The sequence below is a fragment of the Pezoporus wallicus genome, unplaced genomic scaffold (assembly GCF_028554395.1).
Source record: "Pezoporus wallicus isolate ANWC-B61680 ecotype Strahan unplaced genomic scaffold, APGP_CSIRO_Pwel_v1 contig_6807, whole genome shotgun sequence".
NCBI classification, from domain to species: Eukaryota; Metazoa; Chordata; class Aves; order Psittaciformes; family Psittacidae; genus Pezoporus; species Pezoporus wallicus.
In genome coordinates, this window is record NW_026636431.1 from 462,369 (window position 1) to 486,739 (window position 24,371).

The 24,371-nt window shown below is 36.1% G+C and overlaps 1 protein-coding gene across 7 annotated transcripts in view; it reads left to right on the top strand.

Annotated features, from left to right (window-relative positions):
- Positions 1–24,371, top strand: part of ARHGAP15 (Rho GTPase activating protein 15) — a 378,211-nt gene that overhangs the window by 257,711 nt on the left and 96,129 nt on the right. For all 7 annotated transcript variants that reach the window (XM_057400262.1, XM_057400261.1, XM_057400265.1 and 4 more), the window contains one exon: positions 22,364–22,498. In XM_057400262.1, the coding sequence (XP_057256245.1) occupies positions 22,364–22,498 (135 nt within the window). The remainder of the gene's footprint in view (positions 1–22,363; positions 22,499–24,371) is intronic.

The window sequence follows — 24,371 nt, forward strand, 5'->3', positions numbered from 1 at the left end:
GCTAAATTATTGGGAGTATTTGACATTATCTTCTTTTCTTTCTTTGATACCAATATTTCTGTAGGCTTCTTATACAGACTGCTCTAATTACTGTACTATATAATCCTGTACCATCAAATAAGACTAACATGTTAGCTATTTCTCTCTTAGTCTCTTCATGCTTTCTCTGTGAATCACATCAGTGACAGCAGTTAAGTAAATTAAAGTTTATAAGACTTGGGGAAAAATTGTCATATGTTACACACAAAACCAGCTACTGTATTTCAAAGTTCCAGTTGAAGTAACAATATCAAAGGATCTCTGTCATATGGGAATCTTTTTCTTGCACATTCCTGAACTGTGTACCGTTAGGAGGCTTTAGTAAGTGAATTGCAGTAAACCCAAAGTGCCAGTTTACTACTGGAGAAAAATAAAAGGGCAAAATAGCAAGAGACAAATCAAAACCAAATGAATTTTTCCTGTGAATATGTTTTGTGTGTCAGTGTGTTTGTGCATTGCTTTTTCTTCTGCCTTTCCAATAAGAACATTGAAAAAGCAAAAAGTATTAAAGCAGAAATGCCCTAATTATTTTAAAGTTCTCTGATCAGCTCCCTATATCAGCAAAAGAAATAATTTCAGATCTTTCTTACCAGTTGATTCAGGATGTTGCTTTTCTTAACGTTTGCAGGGTGTCCTGTAAAAAGTAGAGTAAAACGCTGCTGGTTTGGGTTTTTGGGGGGGGGGGGGTTATTGCATAAGTTTCAGAGGAATAGAGTCTTTAGCTTTACTCTTCAGGGTCAGACACTTTAATTTGAGACAGCAGAAGATAGGTAATTTAAATTTTTTTTTTTTTTTTACTTTATTTTTTCCCCTCTCTCTTTCCCAACCCCTCACCCCCTGAAGAAAATGCTCCTTTACAAATGGCCTTTGCTTTTCTCCTTAAGTAATAAATCATGGGAGGCCCCAATCTAGTAAACCTGCCTTGGACTGATTCTTTATAAGCACTTTAGAGTAGTAATTAATCAACGTGCCACTCTTCAATGCAGAACATAAGTAACAGTGAGCAAGGCAGGTAATGTTTTCTATAACAAGATAATAGCAGAGCAGTGCCCATGCTGGAGGTTGCTTGCAGACCTGCCTTGCACAGAGACAGACATCTTCCTCGGTCCTAAAGTGCAATGCAACCAATGCCTGTCCCTGGTGACTAGCGCTCCTTCCATTCCCCACTGACATTTAACGGGGTGTTTTAACAGGGTGTTCAGTAGCAGCAGTTCTCTGCTGTGACATGGGTTTGCTTTGCTTTAATTTCACCACAGCAAGGTCCAGAGCACTTTGCTCAGCTCCTCAAAGGGGCGTGCACTCTTATGAAAGTTTACAGAATACCTATGTTATTCTGTCATACACAAATACAAATGACCCAGGCTTGATCTAAGTATTCATTCTTTCTATGTAGTGAATTTCTACCTGAATAAGGAAAGAGCAGAAATACTTGAGTAGTTTTTTGCCCAAAGTGACTAAATTTAGCCTTTAATTAGATCTTTCCTTTATTTGATATTTGTGGGTTTAGTTTCTTGGTCGTAAGCAGACTTAAATAGTGATCTGGAGAGGGAAAATGCAAATATTTATGGGAAAATATATTTGAAATGGAACATATATTTTGTGCCAACCACTGATCTCAGTCAGTAAGAATATAATCACCTTTTGGTATGTCTCAAAATTACACCTTTTACCAATATCTGGTTTGATTTAATACTGAAAAAGGAATGCAAAGTTTTTAGGTTTCAGCTATTCTTTATAATACATTTTCTCATGAAACAATATAAAGAAAGTAGCTCTTGACAAGTCACATTTTTCCACACAGTGATCCCTTGTTAGAGACATGTGAGACTACTGTAATTTCCTTCCCATTACTGTCAATGAATTCCATGCCCATGAAAGAGAGAATGGATCGTGGAGACTGAGTTCTTGCACTACCCACTGTGTAGGTACCAAAAGGAGGATGGAGGCTTACTGTGGGATTCCTTACATTGCTCTTCTGCTATACATTAGCTTTAATCTTCCACTGAGCAAAATATAGGCATTTGTAACAAAAATAATGAGAGTTAGCCCTTTGGAGACTCTATGGTATGGGTCAGATTTACCTTTTGGTATTCTGATGTAAAACACTGAGATCAGAGAAGTCACACCAATGTAAAACACGTGTGCATATGCATATACATATAGAGGCATGTATTTCCTTTCATTTAAGAAACATATAATTCAGGACTTAGCCTCTACCAAAATAAACCTTTGTTAGCTTTAAATTGTTTTTTCTATCAGAGTTTTTATTAGCACTGTCTCATTAACTGTAGAAAAAGATCACTAGATAACCAACTGTAATGTCTGCACAAAACTACTCATAAGTCTGACCATGCAAGCACCATGATATCCAAGCACTGCAACCTTACAACAGACTTCTCTTCTGCTTAAAAATCTGAGCAGCCACGATGCGTGCATCCGTTCCATGTAAATCACGTGACCTAGAATGAGTTAACTTCTATTGCCAAAGCTACATATGCAGTGTTAAGGTAGCTGGGGTTAATTTGCTGGAAAAAGTATTAGAATCAAGTTAAGTGTGTGTGTCTCTGAGAAGGAAGATTTTGACGTGGTTGTTTATACGTAGGCATAGAAAGAAATCTGGAAGCAACAGGGTATGTGGAGGAAGAGGGAAAGGGTTACAGCCTCTAGTTTCCCAGGAAGCACAGCTTGCAGTTCTGCTGCGGAGAAGGTTTCTCCATCTGGTAAGCCTCCTGGAATGCCAGACTGGAGCAACCAGTTTGCAGGAGCTGTACAGGGGGACACCTTTCCTGGCCATCCATCACCACAGTCAGCCCTGTACTAGTGCCACTACTCTTGCTTTTGTTACTCATCAGCCTCCAACCAGTCTGCTCTGTGACATGGACTGGCTGCACATAGGGGCATGCATACAGTGGTGGTGGTTGGTAAATCTGTTGAAAATGCAAGGATATAATATCAATGTGTAATATCCAAGTAGCGTGGGTCAATGTGTGAATGAGCCTGTGAAAAAAAAAAAAATGGGAGAATTAAAGCAACTGTCAGAGCTACAAAGGGAGTTCCCTAAGCTTCTTCTTGTACAGGCTAAATTAGGATACGGGAAATGAAAGAATGCGTTTTAGTGAAGCACTTCTAAACTGTGCAAAATGTGGAGATGGCAGTTACTGTGAATGTATAATTACAAGCCTTTTCCCCCTTTCCCCCCGCTCCCCAATTAGAGTTTTCAGTGTCACTGACAGTAAAGAAATGTGCTGATATATAGTTCTGCTTTAAGAAAGGGAATGCTTTAGAAAATCCAATTGTCTGTGCAAGAGTTGCATGTTATACCTGGAGACAAAATTCTACCACAGAGTGTAAAACAGACTTCCTTCATGCCCACACTGCAAAACAGCTTTAATATAGTATTTCTGATAATACTTCCATAACGTGTGTGTGTGTGTTCTCTGAGGCATTCATTTGGCTGGCAAATTGGAAAATGGTTAACACAGTGATTGTGGGGTGTCATTTTTGTAGTGGAGAATGTGCGCCAGAAGAATTCAACTGTAACCACTAAATATTTGCTTAAAAATAATTTTAACCATCTGGACTCCTTTTTTCTTATTATTCTTATTCTTCTTTTGAGGTGGGGTCAGAAGGGAGTATTTTAATAGGAATGATTTGCGGTTACAAAATGAATTTGGTTATTTGGTTACCACCCCCATTTATATGATGACTACAAATAGTCCCCAACATTTGAAGTTTTAAAGAGCCAGCAGATTTTTCTCTCTTGAGCTTCTGAAGCTGGAAAAGAGCTTACAAAAGACAATAAATTGTTCTTGATGGAATAAATAGTTTGTGGGGTTGCTATTGTTCCTCTTGACAATACACTAACATGTGCTAATAGAGGAAGAATTGAACAGCTTGCATGGTACAGGCTTTTCTGCCAGGGTAAATTTTTCCACTTTGGAGAGGGAATCAGGTTCCCTGCTTGCTGGGCAGGGGAAATGCAGTGCTGGGATTCCCGCGCCCCAGCACCTGCTGCCCACTCCAACATTGGGAGAGCTTTGGGGTGCTTGCTGCAGTGAGCTCAGCAGACACGGAGTGCACTTTGGAGGAAACCCAAGAGTGAGCTTCAAAACTATCTCTAGATGAGCCTTATCAGAGTTTATGTTTCAGAGATGGGATGCCCGATATCATTTTCCTCAGCCAGAATAAGGATGCTTGCTAAAAGCAGAGTTGAAATAGAGTTTTTGTGCCCTTAATACCTCAAAGGGGTTTGTGTGTGTGTGCCTCCTATTTAAGAACATACACCCTGTTTTTAAATATTCAGACTTCAGTGACAGATTATTCGGTTCTGAATCCAGTTAAGCAGAGTTAAATATAGTTGGTAGATGTACATGTTTCTATGTTCTCTGTGTCTTGCCTTAGCATATTAAATGAATGGTTTATGGAGTCTGCTTTACATACATCTGTTGAAAGATTTTTATGATACTTTGAAATGCCTAGGTCTTAACAGCTACCTTTGTACACTAATGATATACTAGCAATTGTACACAGGAGATAAAATAACCTAAGAAAATAGATAAACTTGCATGTAGTGCTCTTGCTTTAGTAGCTCTTTGATATACTTTTTCTCTGTGTTCTCATATACTGCAACACGGGTTTCATCCAACTCATTGTACATTAGGAACAATTTAGTATCATTTCATCTAAAATGTGAAAGTTTTATATGGAGAGTAAATGTGTAGCCACAAGGTAAAATTAAAAAAATATATTAGTCTCATCATTAAAAAAAAGCCTTTAAAGTTTCCATTATCCATTATGTCAGGTAGCAAATATCTTCTCAATGTAACTCCAGACATTAAATCTGTCAAGAGGCATGCAGTAAAATAAATGTCTGGGATACCTTCATAAACAAAAATCTTATTTCCATAATTCATACAGCTGGCTGGCATTTATTGGCACGTCAGGTGCAATGGGGACATTTCAGGAACATTAACATGTACAGCATCATTTGTCAACAAAGCAACAATGTAAGCAAATCGTTCAGAACCCATACAGATTTACAGCTTTCTCTGCCAGCTGCTAATTACGGTGTGCTCTGCCTATTTGGTATGGTCTTTTTTATTGGAAAATGACAAAGGGGTTATGGTATCCCAGTTTGGAATATAGATGTGTTTTTAGTAATAATGTGAGTGGTAATATGACTACACAGCCTGGAGTTTTGATCTAGTTGCACTAGTCTTATATTGACCGATTTTGATTGATGAAGGACAAAGAGAAATGCACAGTGATATTTACTTAGTAAGAGTAAGTAACCTCTGCAAACAAAGAAATAATAAAATACCAGAGCACCAAAAGAAGTATCCTTGCTTTAATATTCTTTTTTCCTACCAAACATGACAGGGAAAATTCAATCTTAGCTGAAAACCTGCTCTTTTTATTGGGTAATGTTTAGCAAGCCCTATGTATTACAACCCAGCAAATATCATTTGAACATTACTGAATCCACTTTGATAAATAAGAAACAAACTTTCAGTAGTTTAAACAATGCAAAGTTTAATACCATCTGTAAGGGCCAAAATATGTGTTAATTATCTACTTTCAACATTCTCTGTGTCTGACTGTATTTCTCTCCCTTTATTTGTTTGAGTCTGTGTGTTTATGAATGTATGTGTCTTTGCAACTTAATGACAGCAAGTCAGTTCTACTTTTTATTTCCAGGCTTTGGCTAGTTTGCATTTCAGTCTCATAAAATTATAATTAGTAGAGCTTTATGCTTCAAACGTATAAACTAAATATGCTTTCATAATGCTTATACCTGTTATTCAGCCAAAGGTAAGAGGATTCTATTAGCTAAACACATATTAAGACACCTAATAAAATTCAGTATTCAGTTCTATTTCTTAGTTTCAGTTCATGAACAGTAACCACTATTTTGAGTTAAGATCTTGACCATTTATTTTAAAGAAAAAAAGTAATTAGACCATATTATGGATTAATCCCTTGCCAATTTTCATTTTTTAAATCAAAGTAATTTTAGACTTGGGAACTACATAATTTTATGCAAAGGAAGTATGTTTTGCCAACTTTATTAAAATCTTTAAGGACTATATTTCTATAAGCTTCCAAAAATTATCCCACAAAAATGTGTGGGTGCACCCATCTGTAAAAATGAATGGGCAGCTAGGAGCATAATTATCCAGTTTTGCACATGCAAATGTAGATGTTTAAGCACAAATTAGCTGCCCCCCAGATTCCGCTGGTGCGTTTCCATGAGCTAATTAATATTTCCTTGAATTCAATAATACAGGTTAAAATACCCAAGGATTTTTAGAGAAAATAATAACTTTTCTTTAAAATGTCAGAGACTACTAGATTCTTTGAAAATATTACTGATACATCAATAAAATGAGGTATAGCTTAGTACCAATATTTGGGTATTGTCATTGTTTTAACGACTATATGATTTTTCGCTATAATAAACACTATTGGCTCCAGCTCCAGAGCAACTGTTTTCTGATGATGTTCTCCAGAAGCAAAATGCTCATGTTCCTAAAGAAAGAACTACTGCACCAAGATTAAAAAAACTTGACCATCAATCTAATTCTGCATGAGCAATCTTCTGAAGTTATTTTGTATTAGAAGCAATTTACCCATCTGGAAGAACAAAGATGTTTGCAAATGTTGAAACGACTGACTGGTAGCCAATGCTCAAGGAAAGAAAGTTTAAAACCCAGGTACTTCTAAGGTACCTGGCCTTGTTTCGTGTCTGGAAACATAAAATACATTGAAGAGCTCTTCGAAACAACAAGGAAGTTCACTGGCACCTTGGTTTTGTGCTCCCCACCTGCTGATGCTGTCATCCACCACCACCCTGGCAGGCTCACTGCCCACACAGCTGCACAGCAGTTTTTGAGGAAAGTGGAGCAGTTGTAAAGTTCCTTGAGCAATAGATGGAAATTAATGGATGCAACACCTCAGTTGTAGTTGTGTGACTATTCTGGAAGAGCAGGATGTTTGGGAAGGGGTGAGCTATGGGGATGGACCTTGGTAGGAATTTTGTGGGGTGAAGGAGGAAGTTAGAAGTAAGAAAGGATGAGACATAGGGCATTTGAGGGAGTATGAGTTTCCTGGATCCGGGGCTGTAGTGTGCCTTTGCACGGCTATAGGGGTTTATGGATAATGAGAAAATAAACATTTAACACAGAGCTTAAAAAGCTAAAGGCTTATGACCCCTTAAATGCACAGATATCCCCAATATAGTAATCAAATGTAACAGCACTACTGAAAGTCCTAATACACTAAGACCAGTTGATGGAAAACTAACTTTATACTGTAATTCAAGATAGTATGAGTTTATTATTTGTAAAATTTTTCCATGTGTGTTTATGACTTTGTACACTTGAAGAGGAAGTTTAGGCATTCCTTGATCCATAGAGATTGCCTTTCTTACTGCTCCCTTTGATTCCATTTGCCTAATAATAATGGACATTATCTTATATCCATATTTAATTTTATTATGTCACTAGCATTGCAAGAAAAGGATGTTCTTTTCAAACATTGTAATGCATTTAGTATTTCACTAGTCATCAGTTAAATCAATTTTTCCCTTTATTGGATCTGAATTATAAATCAACTAGTCATTGTATGGGATACTGTATATGAATGTACAGTATATCATTATGATGTATCTTATAATAATGTCTCTTAGACATGAAAACTAAAGATGGTGGTTTAAAGTGCTGAGAGAGAAAAAATTGGAAACATCTGTTAGTAGGAAGTAGAGAAGACTTTTCACTAAAGTTTATCAAGTGTATTTGATAGGAAGAACACACTGAGATGAATCCTGCCACCCCTTACATCCACCCTGATAGACAGAGTGTTTTTCTATCATCTTGTATAGAGAAGGCAACATTATCAGAGACACTAAAAAGCTAGCTCTGTACTTTGGGTAAGGCACAGTACAGCAGCTCAAGAAACCCAAGACCCAGGACAGAGAGAGGATTCACAAGTTTTATGGGAAAAGAGATATTACAATACGTCCTGTATTGGTCTTCATTCATGCAGGGGTAATGACAGCTGTTTTACTCTAAGTCAGTATGTCTTGTATGGAAGAAGTGGTGTGGGACAGTTTTGGGTTAAAGCTCTTTTATTTTCTACTATCCACTACTTGCAAGAAGAAGACTTAAAAATTAAAACAAAAGGAAAAAAAAAAGAGGAAGTCAAAGATGTTTGGGAGTCAAAGGTATTTGGAGGCATCTAGTTAGGAGATTTCACCACCCAAGGTAGTGTGAATGAAATGGAAAAAAAAAAAGAGGCATCTATGCATGTGTGCTGGTGTCTTATTCACTTTATAACTGCTCAGGCACAATATGAAATAACTTCTGCATCCCTTGGAAGAATACCAGAAGCACAGCATGCAGCCTTTGCAGCTACCCAGCTGCAGCATGAACAACTCATGCATCCTCCTGCAGGTGTAAGAGCTTAAAAGCCACTATCTCACCTTGCCTTTGCAATCTTTTCCTGTTTCTTCCCACACTGAGTGGTCTCTGAGCCCTGTTGTTTCCATGATGATATGCAGAACTATAAAGTCAGATATAGCAGCTGCAGGGCCCAGTGTGAATTACCCCCAAGCCAATAGAGAACAGAATATTGCTTATTGATCTGGCCTAGTCTGTTGTGTAGTTGATGGAGAACAAACTAATACAAATAAAATGAATCAATTGGATGCTGGCTGTGGGCCTCAGTGAGTCACATGAAGTAGGTTTCTGATATCCTTTATCATCACACACAGCCAGTGAAACAAGAGTGCTACTGTCTTCTGCTAGCGCAGAAAGTTACCTCAGGCTATTCTGAAAAATGCTTTTTTCTTATTTTTAGACCTGAATCAGCCCATGCTAATAAATGTATTCTTGTGAATACAGATCCTACTTTGTTGTAATGCCCATGGGAAAGCGGTAGTGTAACCTGTTTGGATGCAGCTGCAGACCACCTGTAGAGAAAGTCAAATTAGGAAGAGACCCCACTGTTCTTTACATTAATGCTTTTTGTGTTGTGGCTTGACTCCCCGCTCCCTCCCTGTTCTGTGTAGCTTTCTCAACTGTGGAGATAGAACATTTTAAGACCTTCTGTCCCTTTAAGGCATCTTGTGATTGAAAGAAGATTTGAAAGACTGCAAAAACTCCCCAGTCACCAGAGACTGATAGTGTGCAAGGAGTCTTTAACACTTTTAGAAATTACTTTTACTCTTGGTCTTCTGCAGATTTGGGGGTTGTTGGGTGGGGGTGGGGTGTTTTGTTCTGTGCTTAAAGGGCACATTTACATCTCCCTCAATTAATCTGCATGTTAGGGAAACCTAAGTTTTGAATTAAAAAAAAAATGGTTTTCAAGAATTAAAGCCCTAACTTGCCACACTGTTCCATTGTGTCTAAATGAAAGACCTGACAAACAAAAGAAAATGGAACTCCAAATGCAGTGACTGTACATCCTGCGTATCCACACGAAAACATGTATATTTAGCTGATCCTGCTTAATGACACTGGAATTCCCTTTGCATACAGATTTGTCTGAGTTTAGGACAGAGGCATAGTTAGATTATGTGTCCTTGGTATAAGAAGTGGTTTTAGCTAATTCTGTCAGTTGCAACCTGTTAACACTCTTGGTATCAGTAATTTGTAAGTACATTAGGCTTTTATTCATTTACCAGGTAGTATTTTGTTGCATGCTGATGCAATATTCTATTTTATGACACATAAAAACTGCTTGTAATGAAAATTTCCTGTCATTACTTCTTTTCACTCCATTTCTTCACAGATGAATCCCACTGTTTTACTAACCGCTGATGTACTAGTTAACACAGACAGAGTTTGTAGATGGAAGTAATGTCATCAAGTGTTGTCTCACTTTAAATTCTTTCCTCTCGTTGGTGGTATCAATGTTCACTTTAAAGACACTGATGATACTGAATTAGATTTGTATTTATGTGTAGGGTCATGTGTACTTAAAGAAGTTTCTGTGCAACTTTTCCCTAATTGAAATTAGATTGAAGTGTTGCTGTGTACACTGCGACTTAATGGTGACAACGTTGAGCCAGCTTCGAAGCTCAGATGCATGGCACGCATCCCAAGAAATCTGCTATGATGCTCCCACATACATCTATGCATATTTTTATGGTACAAGAGACATAAGGTGTGGAAAAGGAGCAGTCTCTTTAAAGGGGATGTGGCAACCCTATCTGCCAGTCATCTTGCCTCTGCTGTTCTATTCCTTTTACAGCCATTCTGCCTTTCTGGTATCTACAACATCTTTACATACACGTTTAATGTCTGCACAGCTATTGAAATCCATGGGAAATTGAGAGGGCATAAGGGTAATGGACCAATAGCACTGTTCTTTTGCAAAAATGCTTTTTTGTCTGATTTGGGGATGGATTGCTAGCTGATGAATGACCATCTTATACTCTAGATAATGTAATATGTGGCTGACATGGTCTGCAAATTTTTTTTGGAATCAGTCTGAAACTGTGAATGTGAGGGCCCAGTGCTATTATGAGATTTCACCATGAAATACCTGCATCACTGTATTTTGACTCAGTGCAAGAAGAGACTGGTGCACCCTCTTCTCCATAACACATATGTAGAATATGGAAAAATAACTTCTCATTGGGAAAAGTGTTTTGACTGGGAGCTTAATTTATAGTGGCTCATAGAATTGCAGTGTGAAATAAGCAATGTCCTTGAACATTTTTCATGCTCTTCTAAATGACTCTTAGAAAGCATTGGTTTCCCTTGTAAAAATCATCAGACTTTTTCAAAAAGAAGTACTAGTCTAGGCTAGTAATCATCACAGTGCTTTAAATATTAGAAGATAATTAATGACATGAATTAATTAAATATGTTTCAGGTATAATAACAAAGTTGAGGAAAATTGGCAAATATTAGCAAAGCTCCAGAATTTAACTACTTTGTGCTGCATGCTGTTTTAATGACTGTGATTTAAAAAATATGCATAATTCCAAAGAGATCACATGTTTCACATAATAAAAATTACTGTGACATAAAATATATATTTTCTTTAAAAGTACTTGTAATATCAAAAAGACTGTGAAGTATTAGCCATTTAATACAAATTTATCTTTTCTTGCAGATGATTACATTTTCATTTTAATTGCTCACATTTCCCATTCTGATCTAATGTTTTATAATAGTGAAGACGTGCCATAAAGAAAAAAAAGAATTGTTAGTTAACAGCCTTCAGAAGTCCTAATTTGGCCAATGTGTTCTGCTGCAAAGTCTTGGAATGCTGTCTTGCAGTTTCAAAAGTGATCTTATTTGGCTTCCCAGAAACTATTATGCCTGGAGGATGCCATGAGAACAAGGGCTGCCTTGTTAACAAGTAGAATACTCTCAAAACCAAGATAGGATCCTGATATAAATAATAATTTAGATGCACAGAGCTATGTTCACAACCACAGTAATGTAATTCATTTACATCTAGTTATTACTTATCTCCACCCGAACTACTAAGTTCAGGAATGCAGCTGCCTTGTGCCTTGTGACTCATGGGGGTTAGGGAAGAATGACATCACCAAATTTAAGCCCATTACCATGCTGACATAGTGGCACCTTGTTTTCCCTTCTGCAGATAGAGAGAGGATTGTGTACTACCCCCATTCTTCCAAAGAATACCTTTTTTACCCTTTCAAGCAGCTGCTATACGAAGGGTTGCAAATGTCACTTCAACTAATGATGAATGATGCTTGACCCTTGGACCTGTTACTATGAATTTTATGCAATGCTAAATTAATATGAAAGATCTCTGCTAGAAGACTTGAGCTATAATGCATGCAGCATAAATGATATGTTAAACAATCCAAATTTTTTTTTCTCAAAACCATGGTAAAATGCAGAGCTGCTTTAACATTTTGATGTGTATTTCCACTTAAGACTAGTATCTTTTAGTTCTAAAAATATTTTTGGTAAGCAAATCAGTTTGCGAAAAACATTGTCAAAAGGGCAACTGGCCCACATGTCTTTGTTGTTCGCGTTTGAATATAATTAATTATGTAAAGCAATAGTTAGTGGGAGCTTAACAATTAGAAGAATCTGTCAAATAGTCACACGGAAATTACTAACTAATTAAACTACTGGTCTTTTATTGTTTCAGGAAGCAGTACGGAGTGTTACTATTTTATCTCATAAGTTCATTATTATTGCATATCACATTTTTCAAGCAATATAGGCTTCCAAGTAGACTAATACGTAAATAACCCTCCTGGTAATGTCACAGTGCACAAAAGTGTTTGAAATAAAAACACCTGTTTTAATTGGTGTTCAGATGTGTGCAGTTAAAATATGATAATCCTCTTGCAGTTACATGACATTCTTAAAGCTTTGAACTTCCATCTGTATCTTATATTATGATGTTTCAGGATTGTCATGAGTTAATTATGTTAACTTCGGAAACATTGCTTGCATTTAGAATAAAAAACTTTAGTTTGAATAGCCAGGAAAGCAGATGCTGTCTTTCTTGTCAACTGCTTTGCTGTGCATTGCCTTGAAACTTTTTATAAAACTCTGTATCCAAAAAGAAGTATAAATCTCCATTTACTTGAAACATTAATCAATATTTTAATACATTCAGGTCCTTCCCACAAGAAATATATCTCATATTTTATGTTGAAAACCTCCTGTTATTGTAAGTCCATTCACAAGACTAATTTGAAGAATAGGAAAAATCCACATGCTGTAAAGCATATGTTTTCTCTCTTGAAATATATGTGTGTAAGTTTAGGTGCAATAAGAGGAATTGGAAATACTACAACTAGAACGCACATCCAGATAAACCTTACAAAAGGGAAAGGTAGGTACAAATATTTAGTTAATGAGGCAAATCTGCATTAGGTCATACCAGAGCAAGGGAAAATGCAAAACATGGGTGTGCATGTGAAGTGAACGAAAAGGTGTAATGTTGGAGATAATTTGATTGATGCGTGAGAGGCTGTGTCTTCTCCTTCCATTTAAGACAGCAAGGCGTGTGTGGGAAATGGAAAACATCATGCCACTGAGTCACCCGTATTTCAGTACACACCTTCTTTGCCAAGGAGGAGCCATAAACTTTACCAAGTGTGTTTACATGTGCCCTGTAGTATTTATGCATGTTCTGTTGCTCGGTAAGAGAAGGTATATCTGCACATGTGGAACTGCACATGGCAGGGTAGATGGAGTTGGACTTTTTTCAAGCCCACACTGACCTTGAAATATCAGTCTTTTGGTTAAAAAGACCTAGGCAAGGTCTCAAATGTTTCTGTGTACTCAGCTCTTAATTCCACCAGTCAGGCAATTACACGTATTTCATGAACACAGGTTTAATCATAGAGTTAGGGCTTCCATATTTTCAAAAGCCTCTTATTTCTGAAACAAAAGCTATTTTCATTGTCACAAAAATTTCAAGGCAGGCACTATGCAACAGAAGCTAAAATATGCAGGCTAACCCATGCCTGGATCAGGGCGTACACCAGCATCTAATTCTCAGCCGGTATGTCTTCATAGCAGACGCAGATCTGAAGTTAAGGAATTTGTGTGAAAAAAAGAGTACTTACCAAAAATCTTACCTGTTCATGTGATTCTCAAAATGCATAAAAATATTTGAAAATTCATATTATTATTAGCACTAATATTTGCAAAAAGACATTTCTTTAACCTTTGGAAGTCCTTTAGTGCACTTGAAGATATATTTGGTTTAGCGACTTATATAATCCCCTCCTGTTTAAAGTTTTGTTTTAAACACACAATTATCATCTCATATGCCCTGATTCAGTAAGCACTTAGAAGCATTCCTATCTTTAACAGCATAGCTAGTCCCGCTAATATCTTGGGAATGGAATTAGAGCTTCAGATATTAGCAAAAAGTAATGCAAATCAGAATTAAGCAACATGGTTTTGAAGTAAGTTGACTGAGGACTTTATTTCTTAGAGTTAATGTGAAAGTTTGAAAAAAAAAAAATCAAAGAAACATTACTGATATTAATAATTATTTTAAAAGTGTATAAAGTTTAATTTTTTAGTCTGGTAACTAGAATGAATTAGGCATTGAAATAACTGAAATAACCTTCCAGTAAGGCTAGTGAAGAAAAATCCTAACAGTTTTTAGACAGAACCATCAGCAAAAACATATATATATTAGAATAAGAATAGTATTATTGTTGGGTTTAGCATCCTAGTCACATTAATTAAAATGGATTATTTAATCTGCATTGTAGAATATGAGTTACCAAGCTGATGATTTATTTGGATGTATCAAATCTATAATTGCACATTTGCCTTTCATAGTGTAACTTTCAATACAGACAAGCCTACATTTAGTGTGGGACATGTCTGTTGAAACTTACTGCCTTGTGCCTGTGCAGGAATCTACATGACATGAGGTGATATTTGTTGTTCTGTATAGTGTCACAGATCATATAGCTGATAGCAAATTATCATGTTAGGTAACAATTTTAGCCAAAATTTTGTGAACTGAACCGAGGGAGATGGAACATGAGTTATCCTTATGACCCAAACACAGGCCTAGGTTCTCTGGCTTGTGTTTTCCAAAGCAACTCACTTTATTACTAATAGAAAAATTAAGTAATGCCTAAATCAAGGTGCAAATATTAAAATGCTAGTTTGAAATTATTTAACTGTCCTTTCTTTTTGAAAACTTGAATAAAGTGTCTAAATGACCTCCTCCTAACCAGAAGAGAATATAGAGAAGAAATTAAGCTTTATTGGTAAATTAAAACCCAAATCCCATGGTTGATGAGAGATATGGTCCGTTTGAAATAGTTATAGTTTCAGACTTTCTCTTCTACAATCAGCGGGTGGAGACCAACATAATCCAATTAATTGTAATTCCCTTTTGTGGCACTGCTACAGTGGTGAATGATATAGTAAGTCCATTGAAGTCTTATCTTTGGTCAGATAATCCAAATGGATTCATATTATGAAACAGTCCTTTATAAAAGTTCTGATGAACAGAAGTATTTTGACTTTAGTGAACCAAAAGATAAATTCCATATAAAATAAAATATTTTGTCCTTGACATTTACAGAGCTTGTATATACCTGATTTCATGTAAGAATACTTCTTTCAGCTGGTGTATTTCAAAGAGCCCTTTCATTAAAAAATAATAATTAAAAAATAATACAGAATTTGTTCTCTGGATATTCTACCAACTGGTGTGTGAGAACAGATATTTACATGTATAGGTAATCTTTATTCTTGTAAACAGTCTCATCAAAATAAATAGGGTTAAAAATATACTGAATATATGAATTATATATAGAAAATTAAGTTTCTATTTTTCTAATAAAACTATAAACTAATATTGATAAACATTACAACTGTAAACAATTCCTATATGCATGTTCCTTTTCTGTATTGCAAGTGGAGTAGGGGAATTGCTTAATTTTAGCTTAAGCTTTGATCTATTTACATTTGGAAGTAATTTACATAGAGAAAGTCATAATGACCTTTTTTGTTTTGTTAATTATTTCCTTTGATTATTGAAACTCACTCACTGAGGCACAAGCTTATTGTTATTGGGGTCACTCCCAATAACAAATTTGGCTATGTGCAGTAAGGAAATATTGGGTGGTATTCTTGGTTTTTGAATTGTTTTTGGTGAGACCCTTTCAGTTTATCGATCACTGGAGACAGGACTGTTTTAATGCATCAGCAGTCTGATCCAGTGCTACACATTTTGTATTTCTCCATTCTTTCAAAGCTGTCCACAGCAAGCCCACGTTATGGCAGGAGTATTTTCACTTATACCATGTTGAAATCTCATATTTTCTAAAGGATACTGTGATACCATTCGTGGGAGACAGCATGCTAGACCATATATTGAGGTCAGATCTATTCAGAGAGTCTCAAAATTTATTTTTTTTTCTTTCATTTTTATTTTCCTTAAAGTGTCTGGTTGAAATTTAATACAAAGAATTTTTCACCCTTTGGAGTACATTACATATGAAATAATTTATGACCCATGAATCACAAGAAGGCAGTGAATTAGGTTTCAGATAAGTCTGCCAAATATTACAAAACATTGTGTACAGATTTTTGGACTATGAAAAGGCTTTTGACAAGAATGGAAATAGAAGCAGTGTTAGAAACAGCTAGAAGGGGAAGAACAGAAAAGCTACATGACAGAATCCTAAAGCATTCTGAGTTAGTAGTACAATTAAGGCAATATGAATCTGAACATATTTTTGAACTATGAAAATGGGACAGAGACTCATTGCTTGAATCCTCTCTATTGTATCTTGAGAACTTTCAATTTGTTTAAAATATAAATTTGTGGACACAGATACACAAAATTCTGATAAAAGACCTGGCTTTTATCAGAAAAATGGGCAAAAATTAAAAAAAGAAAAATCCTCTAAAATTAGATTGCAGAGAAGCTTACTGGAGAGCAATTACACAATAAAAAATGATAATAACAGATTTGAAGTTGGAAGGGAAATATTTACCTTGACTTATGTATGTATACACAACATATGGCTACGTGAGGAAGATCAAGCTAAAAGTAGAATTCAGAATGGACATTTGCCTTTGAATGTTAAGATGTATTATGAAAATCAATTTCCTGATCTAGGCAAGTATTTGATGTTTGTGTTCTGCAGTCTTGGGTATATGAATCAAAAATACTAACATCCACCTAGAAAATGGAATAAAATCCATTAGCTTGCACACAGAAATGAGAAGGTCATTAGCCTATTTCAGAGTAAAGAGGGAAGAATAAAAAGAAAAAGAAAAAAACAACAAAACAAAACAAGATGTTTTTTAACTATTAGGAAGAAACTGAAGTTACTTTTCAACAATTAAGTAGAGAAAATTTGATAGAGGACTGAATCTTATCAGTGTATGACAAATTTAATTTTCACTCAGCATAGCAATTTGATTTCTATTAGTTGCAGATCTCCCAAGCCCTCAACTGAGGCTGAGAAACTTCCAAAACCATAGGCAGGTACAAGCTGGGTAGGAATTCCTGCATCCTCTTCCCTTACCCCTTTCTTTAAACCCTTTGGGGTATCTGAGTATTTCTTTGAGCCCAAAGGAATGACTTGGTGCTGCAGGTTTCAGATGCTCAGGCTACATATACCTGCTCCTACTCTTAGCAAGTCATCTCTGAGTGAGTCTTACAGAAGTATGTTGATCTGTAGACAGCTAGTTTATTTATTCTTAGGGAGCTTTCATCTGCACTTTGAAGGGAAATATTCTATATTTAAAATCACTCTTTTTTCCATACAGAACAGTTGATTCAGCTAACTTTAATGAATTTTAAAAGCACTTATAATTCTAATTACAGTAATTATTGCTTCAAATCCAAAAGATAGAATGTGTCAAGTCAAAACTAATATTGCTGTCATCTAACCCTGTTGCAGGTATTGGCAGTGGACAATTATGAGTATCTTAGTGATGATACCCATTTCAGGCTACCAAAAGTATTCTTCTTTCAGTACCATTATACACGTTTATGCTTCCAATTTCAAACAACAACTAATAGCATAGAAATTTCCCAATGCAATGGCATCACTAGCTGACCACATTTCTAAACCTTTGAACTACTCTGTATGCTTTCATGATGTACCATTTCTGAAGTTCTCAAATGTACTGGATCTTCTTCACAGAAAAAATGAGATAGTTCATCCCTGTCTTACTCTGTGGACTTCAGTGGAACTATGTGAGGATGAACATAAACCAGTGTGCTTAAGTAAAGATACTTTTTTTTTTTTTTTCTGTTTGGCAAAGTTTGAGATTTAAGTTAGCAATACTTGGTTGTTCTAGCATGCCCCCAGGTCAGCCAACTACCATTTCAGAGAACTGAAATAAACAGCACTCCAAATGTACATAGAGATGTTCTGCTTTTTAAATTAAATTGCTGAGTAATTTGCGCCTAGGCTACATGGAAACGGGCATTCGAGTAATGAAGAAATGCTCAGGCATTATAACATCATGTTTTAAAATATCTGTTAAAATGGCATGATGTGTTCCTCTAGTAAAGGAGTAATGCATGCAACCTTTCTTTTGCTGTTACATCCTTTATAATTCATCAATGGTAACATTGAATGGATTAAGCAGAAGCTACTTAGAAATACATTGTAGATGAAATTTAATGACTTGCTAATCTGACTTCTTTTTTCTGTTTAAACACTCTTGGAAGTGAAAGACTGTGCAGGCAGGACAGTGGACCTTCAAACTTAGCAAGGGAGAGAGGAAGAATAATTGTTTAGCTAGGAGAGAACTCACAAAAATCTGACTGAATGAGTAAACTATAGCTTTACACGGGTTGAGGCTTCTGCTGTACTATTTAATCACAGTTCAAGGTATTGCATGCTTTTTGGAGTGTGTATATAAAATGCAATGTCAGGACAGGATTTGCTGGCAGTGGAGAAAGCTAAACATCATGTGCCGCATTGCCAAGGGGTAAGCTCCGTGTCATATGATGAGCAAAAGCCTTCACCACCTCACAGCATCCCATTGCTGTCATGTCTCCAGACATGTCTGTGCTCTGTTACTGCTCTCAATTGAGTATGACCACTTTGAAAGGATCTGTTTGCCCCAGGAGGGCTGCTATGTCTCTGCTCTAGTGATGAGAGAAGGTGTGGCTTTTGAAATGGAGGTACTTCTATCGAACACACATACCTTTTAGTGTACAAATTACATTTGGCTTTAAGCTGAAACAGAGGACATTTGGATTGCATAGTAGAAAGAAATTCTCTGTGAGGGTGGTGAGGCACTGGCACAGGTTGCCCAGAGAAGCAGCCACATCCCTGAAAGTTTTCAAGGTATCAAAGACACATCTCACCGAGGTCTTTAGACAGCTTTTTGAGGGCACAATCTCCATAGCAGACCCAGTTTTAGTTGTGTTTGCAAGAATTGTTTTCCATGTTATTTAGGGTCACTCAGAGGATGCAGAAATATATAATAGCCAACGTGAAGTAGGATTTCTGAACGTGGTGCTCTGGGATTTAATGGTAGCATGGGCAAAAGACAGTTTATAACTGGGAAAGTACTTGTATAAATTATCTTAGAAGAAAATTGAACAAGGAGTGCTCTCAAATGACTGTATTTTATTCCTAGAGATTAGTCTACACAACAGGCAGGACATGTGGTTAGAGGAACAGCATCCATTTTCCTTCAAAACTGAGCTCTCTGTACTGCCTAAGTCAATTTTGATATTTTCTTGGGTTTTTTTTTTTTTTTTGTCTTTCTCTGATCTTTCCATTCCTTTTTGAACAAGGATAACTTTATGATGGTATGCTTAAACCAAAGCTGAACTCCTCTTTCATTCTATTGCAGACATTGTGAGTACCACTAAAAATGCATATTGCTGAAAAGACTGATTTGCTAAGAATAATAACACACACATTCCCTTCACAAATGTATTGTATATTGATTTTTTTAATTAATAACTTTGACAAGTGTCGGCACTATTTTATTTTTATTTTTTTCTTAATGTGGTCTTTGCATTATCAGCTCTAGTATTAGCATAAATTTCATGGGATTTTCTGGGCATATTTTGTGTCTGTATCTAAGATATATGATATCAACTGGCAGTGATGGTTGAGCTAATCAAACACTACTGACAAGTTAAAGCAAATTTTTAGGATTGTGAGATTTTCAGCATCTTCCCAGATACAGTATCTCGTGACTGAAAGCAGTCCTTGACTGTCAAGTTTAAATACCAGATTTGGGACTTAATCTTTATGTAAGCAAAACACCCCAATAAAAAAATATGTCTGTGTAAAGCCAAAAAGTCAGGTCCTCCCCTTAAACCTAGTCTGAAATGCATGTGTGTGTTTGTTTATGGCCCTATTGCCATGGTATGTGAGCAATTCCAACCAGTGGGAACCAAACATGACTCTTAACTGAATGTACTTCTATTTTCTTTTTAATTTTTTTTTTTCTTGGCATTTGTTCCTTCTAGCAAACATTTTTAAAATCTCTCTTATTGCTAGAGGGAAAATTGACACCCTTTGCTTTCACGATGATACATTCCTAACACGTTTCCTTGAAGAGCTGGAAATGGTGCAAAAATCTGGTAAGATAAGTCTCTATAAAGCCTTGGAAGTCAAGCATTCCACTTTAGACATTTAAGACAAATGCATGGAAAAAACAAGTTGGGTTTTTTTAAGGTTTCTACTTAAAGTTCTGTGCCAAAGCTACAGTACTTATACATTTTCTAAATGTGTTTTAAGCAATAAGTTGTACAACATTTTTAGAACATGTGTTAAGCTATTTCTCTAAGAATGAAGCTCTTAACAAAACATAAGCACTCTGCATGAGATCTTAGCAGCGAAGTGCTTAAAAGATAAAGTAAGAATTGGTACCATGGGAAGAACACCAGCTGTAGAGCACACAGGTCCATTATGAGAAGTATGGTAGTGGGTAGGGAGAAAATGATTTAATCAGGAGTAAAACCAATTTTATTATAAGGGCACGCAGGGGGTGTGGCACCATAGTGAGAGGGACATTTCAAAATATCTGACAGATTTCAACAATGTGAAAACCCACCCTGTTCTTTAAAGTGACAGTAAACCCCATCAGGTCTCTCTTTTTGATGCTATTGTTAACAGTTGACTGTTTAAAGCTGTCCTGCTAAGATGCTGTCGATCTAGTTCAATAGCGTGTGGCAAAATAAAAGGCTAATTGTTGAAATACGATCAATCAAATATGATCTTAGAGTCTAAAGAAGATCCCCTCTGGTAACTCATTTGAGATCAAATCATTATTTTTATGATTGAGGTAATTCAATAAAAAAAAAAAAAGAAGCTTGAAACCAAAGAAGCAAGAAAGACAGATAACTGATATGCACAAGTCTGCCTTTGTTGCAGCTTTGTCTCACATTACTCCAAGTTAAGAAATTGGGTGCAATCCTTTATTTGTATACATTTCCTGAATCCAGAAATTTAAAAGCATTTCATAATATTTATTACATAAAAAATTAAAGATGACTTCATTGTGAATAAGATTTTCTGTCCAAAATTAAACTCCATAGTGGGAAAACTATTGCATTAAAGTACCAACTATCAGGAGTTGTGGGTGTCCATGTGTCTCAAATACTTTTACCATTTTGTTTAACAACATTTCCATAAAGGTGCTGTTCTTGAAGCAAACTGAATTGGTAAACGTGAAATTTCAGTGACATTTAGTGAAACATTACAGGATCATGTTGCTTCAAATTAATTTTTTTCAGTAGTTTTTATAATTGTTCCCCAAGTTGCATTCACACTGAAATTTTCTTAAAAAGAGATTCATAGCACATGCGAAAAAAGCAAACTCCAGTTCTGGAGCAACAGAACTTGGAGAAAGTGTGTGCCATGTTGGCTTGGACTAATAAGGATTTGTACTTTCCTAGAGTTTTATATGGATTATGATCTCACTGTTTATTATATTCTAACAGTATCACACTACCAGAATTAAAAAGAAAAAAACAAAACCAAAAGAAATACAATAATCATCCAATCTTGTTTTATTTTTATTAGAAACTCTATTTTAGGATTTAGTTTCTTTTATATTTAAATTCTTTAGCTCAGTCAAGCTTCAAAAGAAAATGCTTTTTTGTTTGCAAAACAGTTTTGTAAGCACTTGTGGTTTGTCTTTAGTGCGTTATCATTTTTGACAGCTTTGCATAGCCTAGGTAGTCCAACAGGGGTCTGTCTAATATTGTTGCTGGGCAAATCTTCCTCCCAGAGATGAAAACCAAACAAAATATATTTAAAGCAGTAAGAAGGAATTAATATCCTTTCTCTCACAGTACTCTATTCCTTACTGACATTACATTCAGGCAAAAAAGGAGAAAAGCGTTACCCATTATTCCCTTGTACATAGCAAGGCTAACACATGTAAAGCAATAACTCATTTTCTATTGCCATGTTTAGCATATGTCTCCTGTTGGCTCAGCAAGGCCTTTAGGCCGGTCCCTTGAGCCGTCCATCGTTGGCAACTCTTAGCCCCTCGGCCTCAAAACCAATAGCTTTGAATCATGTTGAGCTGTGATGCTAATTTTCATACTGATGCATTATGGGAATAAATGTATCTGACATACTGTGTCAATGGTACTGTCTCTTTGTGTCTCTTGTTTTTTGTTAGCTGCATTCCTACAGATGGTATTCCATTGAAAATGTTCTCTTCCTACAAAAAAAAAAAAAAAGGAAAAAAAAAACATGCACAGCACCAAACCTCTAGGTGCAGAAGGCTGTTAACGGTTGCTGATGATAGTAGGCAAACATTAACATAATAATTAGTGTCTTGTAATTGTTTCATTAAAACCAGTTGTTCCATTTCTCCTCGTGTTTTCCCAGAAGAGAAGCTGAATTTGGACGACAGCCAGTGGGAGGACATCCACGTTGTCACCGGAGCACTCAAGATGTTTTTCAGAGAGCTGCCTGAGCCGCTGTTCCCATATTGCTTCTTTGAACAGTTTGTGGAGGCGATAAGTAAGTACATCAGATACAGTAGAAGCTAGTGAAATAGCCTATTATATAAAAATAATAATAAACTTAAAAATAGAACAGAGGCATCTCAGTTCTGACTCACCTTCCGTTATTCACAATCCTGTCTTTTTATTAGTTTTAACTGCCTTTTTATCTCATGCAGCTTTTAGTTATTTAAGCAGTAAAAAAATACCAAATTAGTGATCTATAAATTTTGTATATGCGATTTAATGGTAGCATCTAAAATGGTTTAGGAAAGGAATTAAAATGTGTATGCATTCAAAATGTGCTAGGCTGATAATCCATATATCCCCAAACATGAGAGAGACTAATTGTGAATCATGTTAGAAGTTGCTGTCTTTATACTAATCAGAATGAAATGTGTGTGTTTTGTTCCACAAGTTTGCAGACTCTTGCCTTACAGTGATCACAAAAAGAATGCAAAAACATTCATGTTCTTATTTTCATATCTACCTTTGCTTATTTTTTTTTTTTTTAAGTTTTTTTTTTTAAGTCCAAGGCATTTATTCTGTTACATGTCTCTGAGTTTTGTGTGCTGTAAACTGTCTCTGTATTTAATATACATAGGTGTATTCTGTAAAATTATCAGCTTGGAAAATCTTTACTAAAAAAGAGTGATTTGGGGGTTTACTTCTTTTGGAAAAAGGAGGCGGAGGTGGGGGGGGGGGGGAAGAAGAAGGATAGCTTAAAGTGAAAAAGCCTAGTAGGAGATTAATTAAAGATCCAAAAGAGAAAAATCTCTAGGAAGAAAACAAACCAAATAAAGTACTTAGAGATCTGTTTTCTGAATGATGGGCATGCATATTTGCCATTACTGTTAATGAGAGATGTGTGTGCACATGCGCAGCTGTCAGAGAATACGAAACTCTTAATGTACAGCTCACTTTGATTCTATATTCATAAGAGCCTTTAGTTCAACTAAAGCTTTTCCAGACCGAGCATCACATATAATGAGGTTAAACACATCTCACAAGATCTTTCCTTTCTGGGTTATTTAAAGATGCAGTGTTATTAAATGCACAAGGTAAAGAAATGCATTACATGAAAGTTTACTCTTGGTAGCTCACTTTCTTCTTCTTTCAAAGGAAACTAGGTGGAGAACATCAACTCTCTAGTTCTGGTTGTGGAACCCCAGCAGTGCTAAAAGATGAAAAACAGCAAAGGATTTCTTAAATGTTCACCTTCAGTTTCTGTGATGCACTGCCATAAGATACTTATTGAAGTACCAGAACTTGAACATGCCCTTTGGGTGGTTCTCCATCCACCTGCTATGTCCTGTTGGAAAGAGCAGGACACAGTGCCTTAAGTGGATGCAGACAGTTCATGGGGCACAGCATTGCATGCCATTCATGTCTCTTCTTATGCACCCTATTCTGCAGTTGAATGTTTAGTGCCTACCTTCTGCCATTGTCACTTTCTCTGGATAATCTACCATCATACTGGTCTTCTGGGGCTAAATATAGTCCTCCTTCCCTTATTTTCATTGCCCTTTCCATAAATTTCCATTGCTCTTTGGTGAATGCTTTGGCTGAGCAAACATGATTGTATTCTGAAGAATGTTATCAGGGCACCATGATCCCATACTTGGTGTTGTCTTCTGCTCTCACCTTCTCTACTAATGTCCAAGTCAGCGTGATTTGAAAACCTTTGGTGGCTCAGTGGAGAGGTTTTTGATAGTACAAATAACAGGTAAACAGTAACAACAGACTTGAAAATTAAGAGTTTGAAAGATTGCCAGGAAGAGACTGTCTACTAAAATGATAATATTCATGAATGAGAAATTAATGTCCCTTTTTTCCTATTTGAATTATTATTAATTCTTATGATTTTGAGAGCCATTATGCACATTGATAAG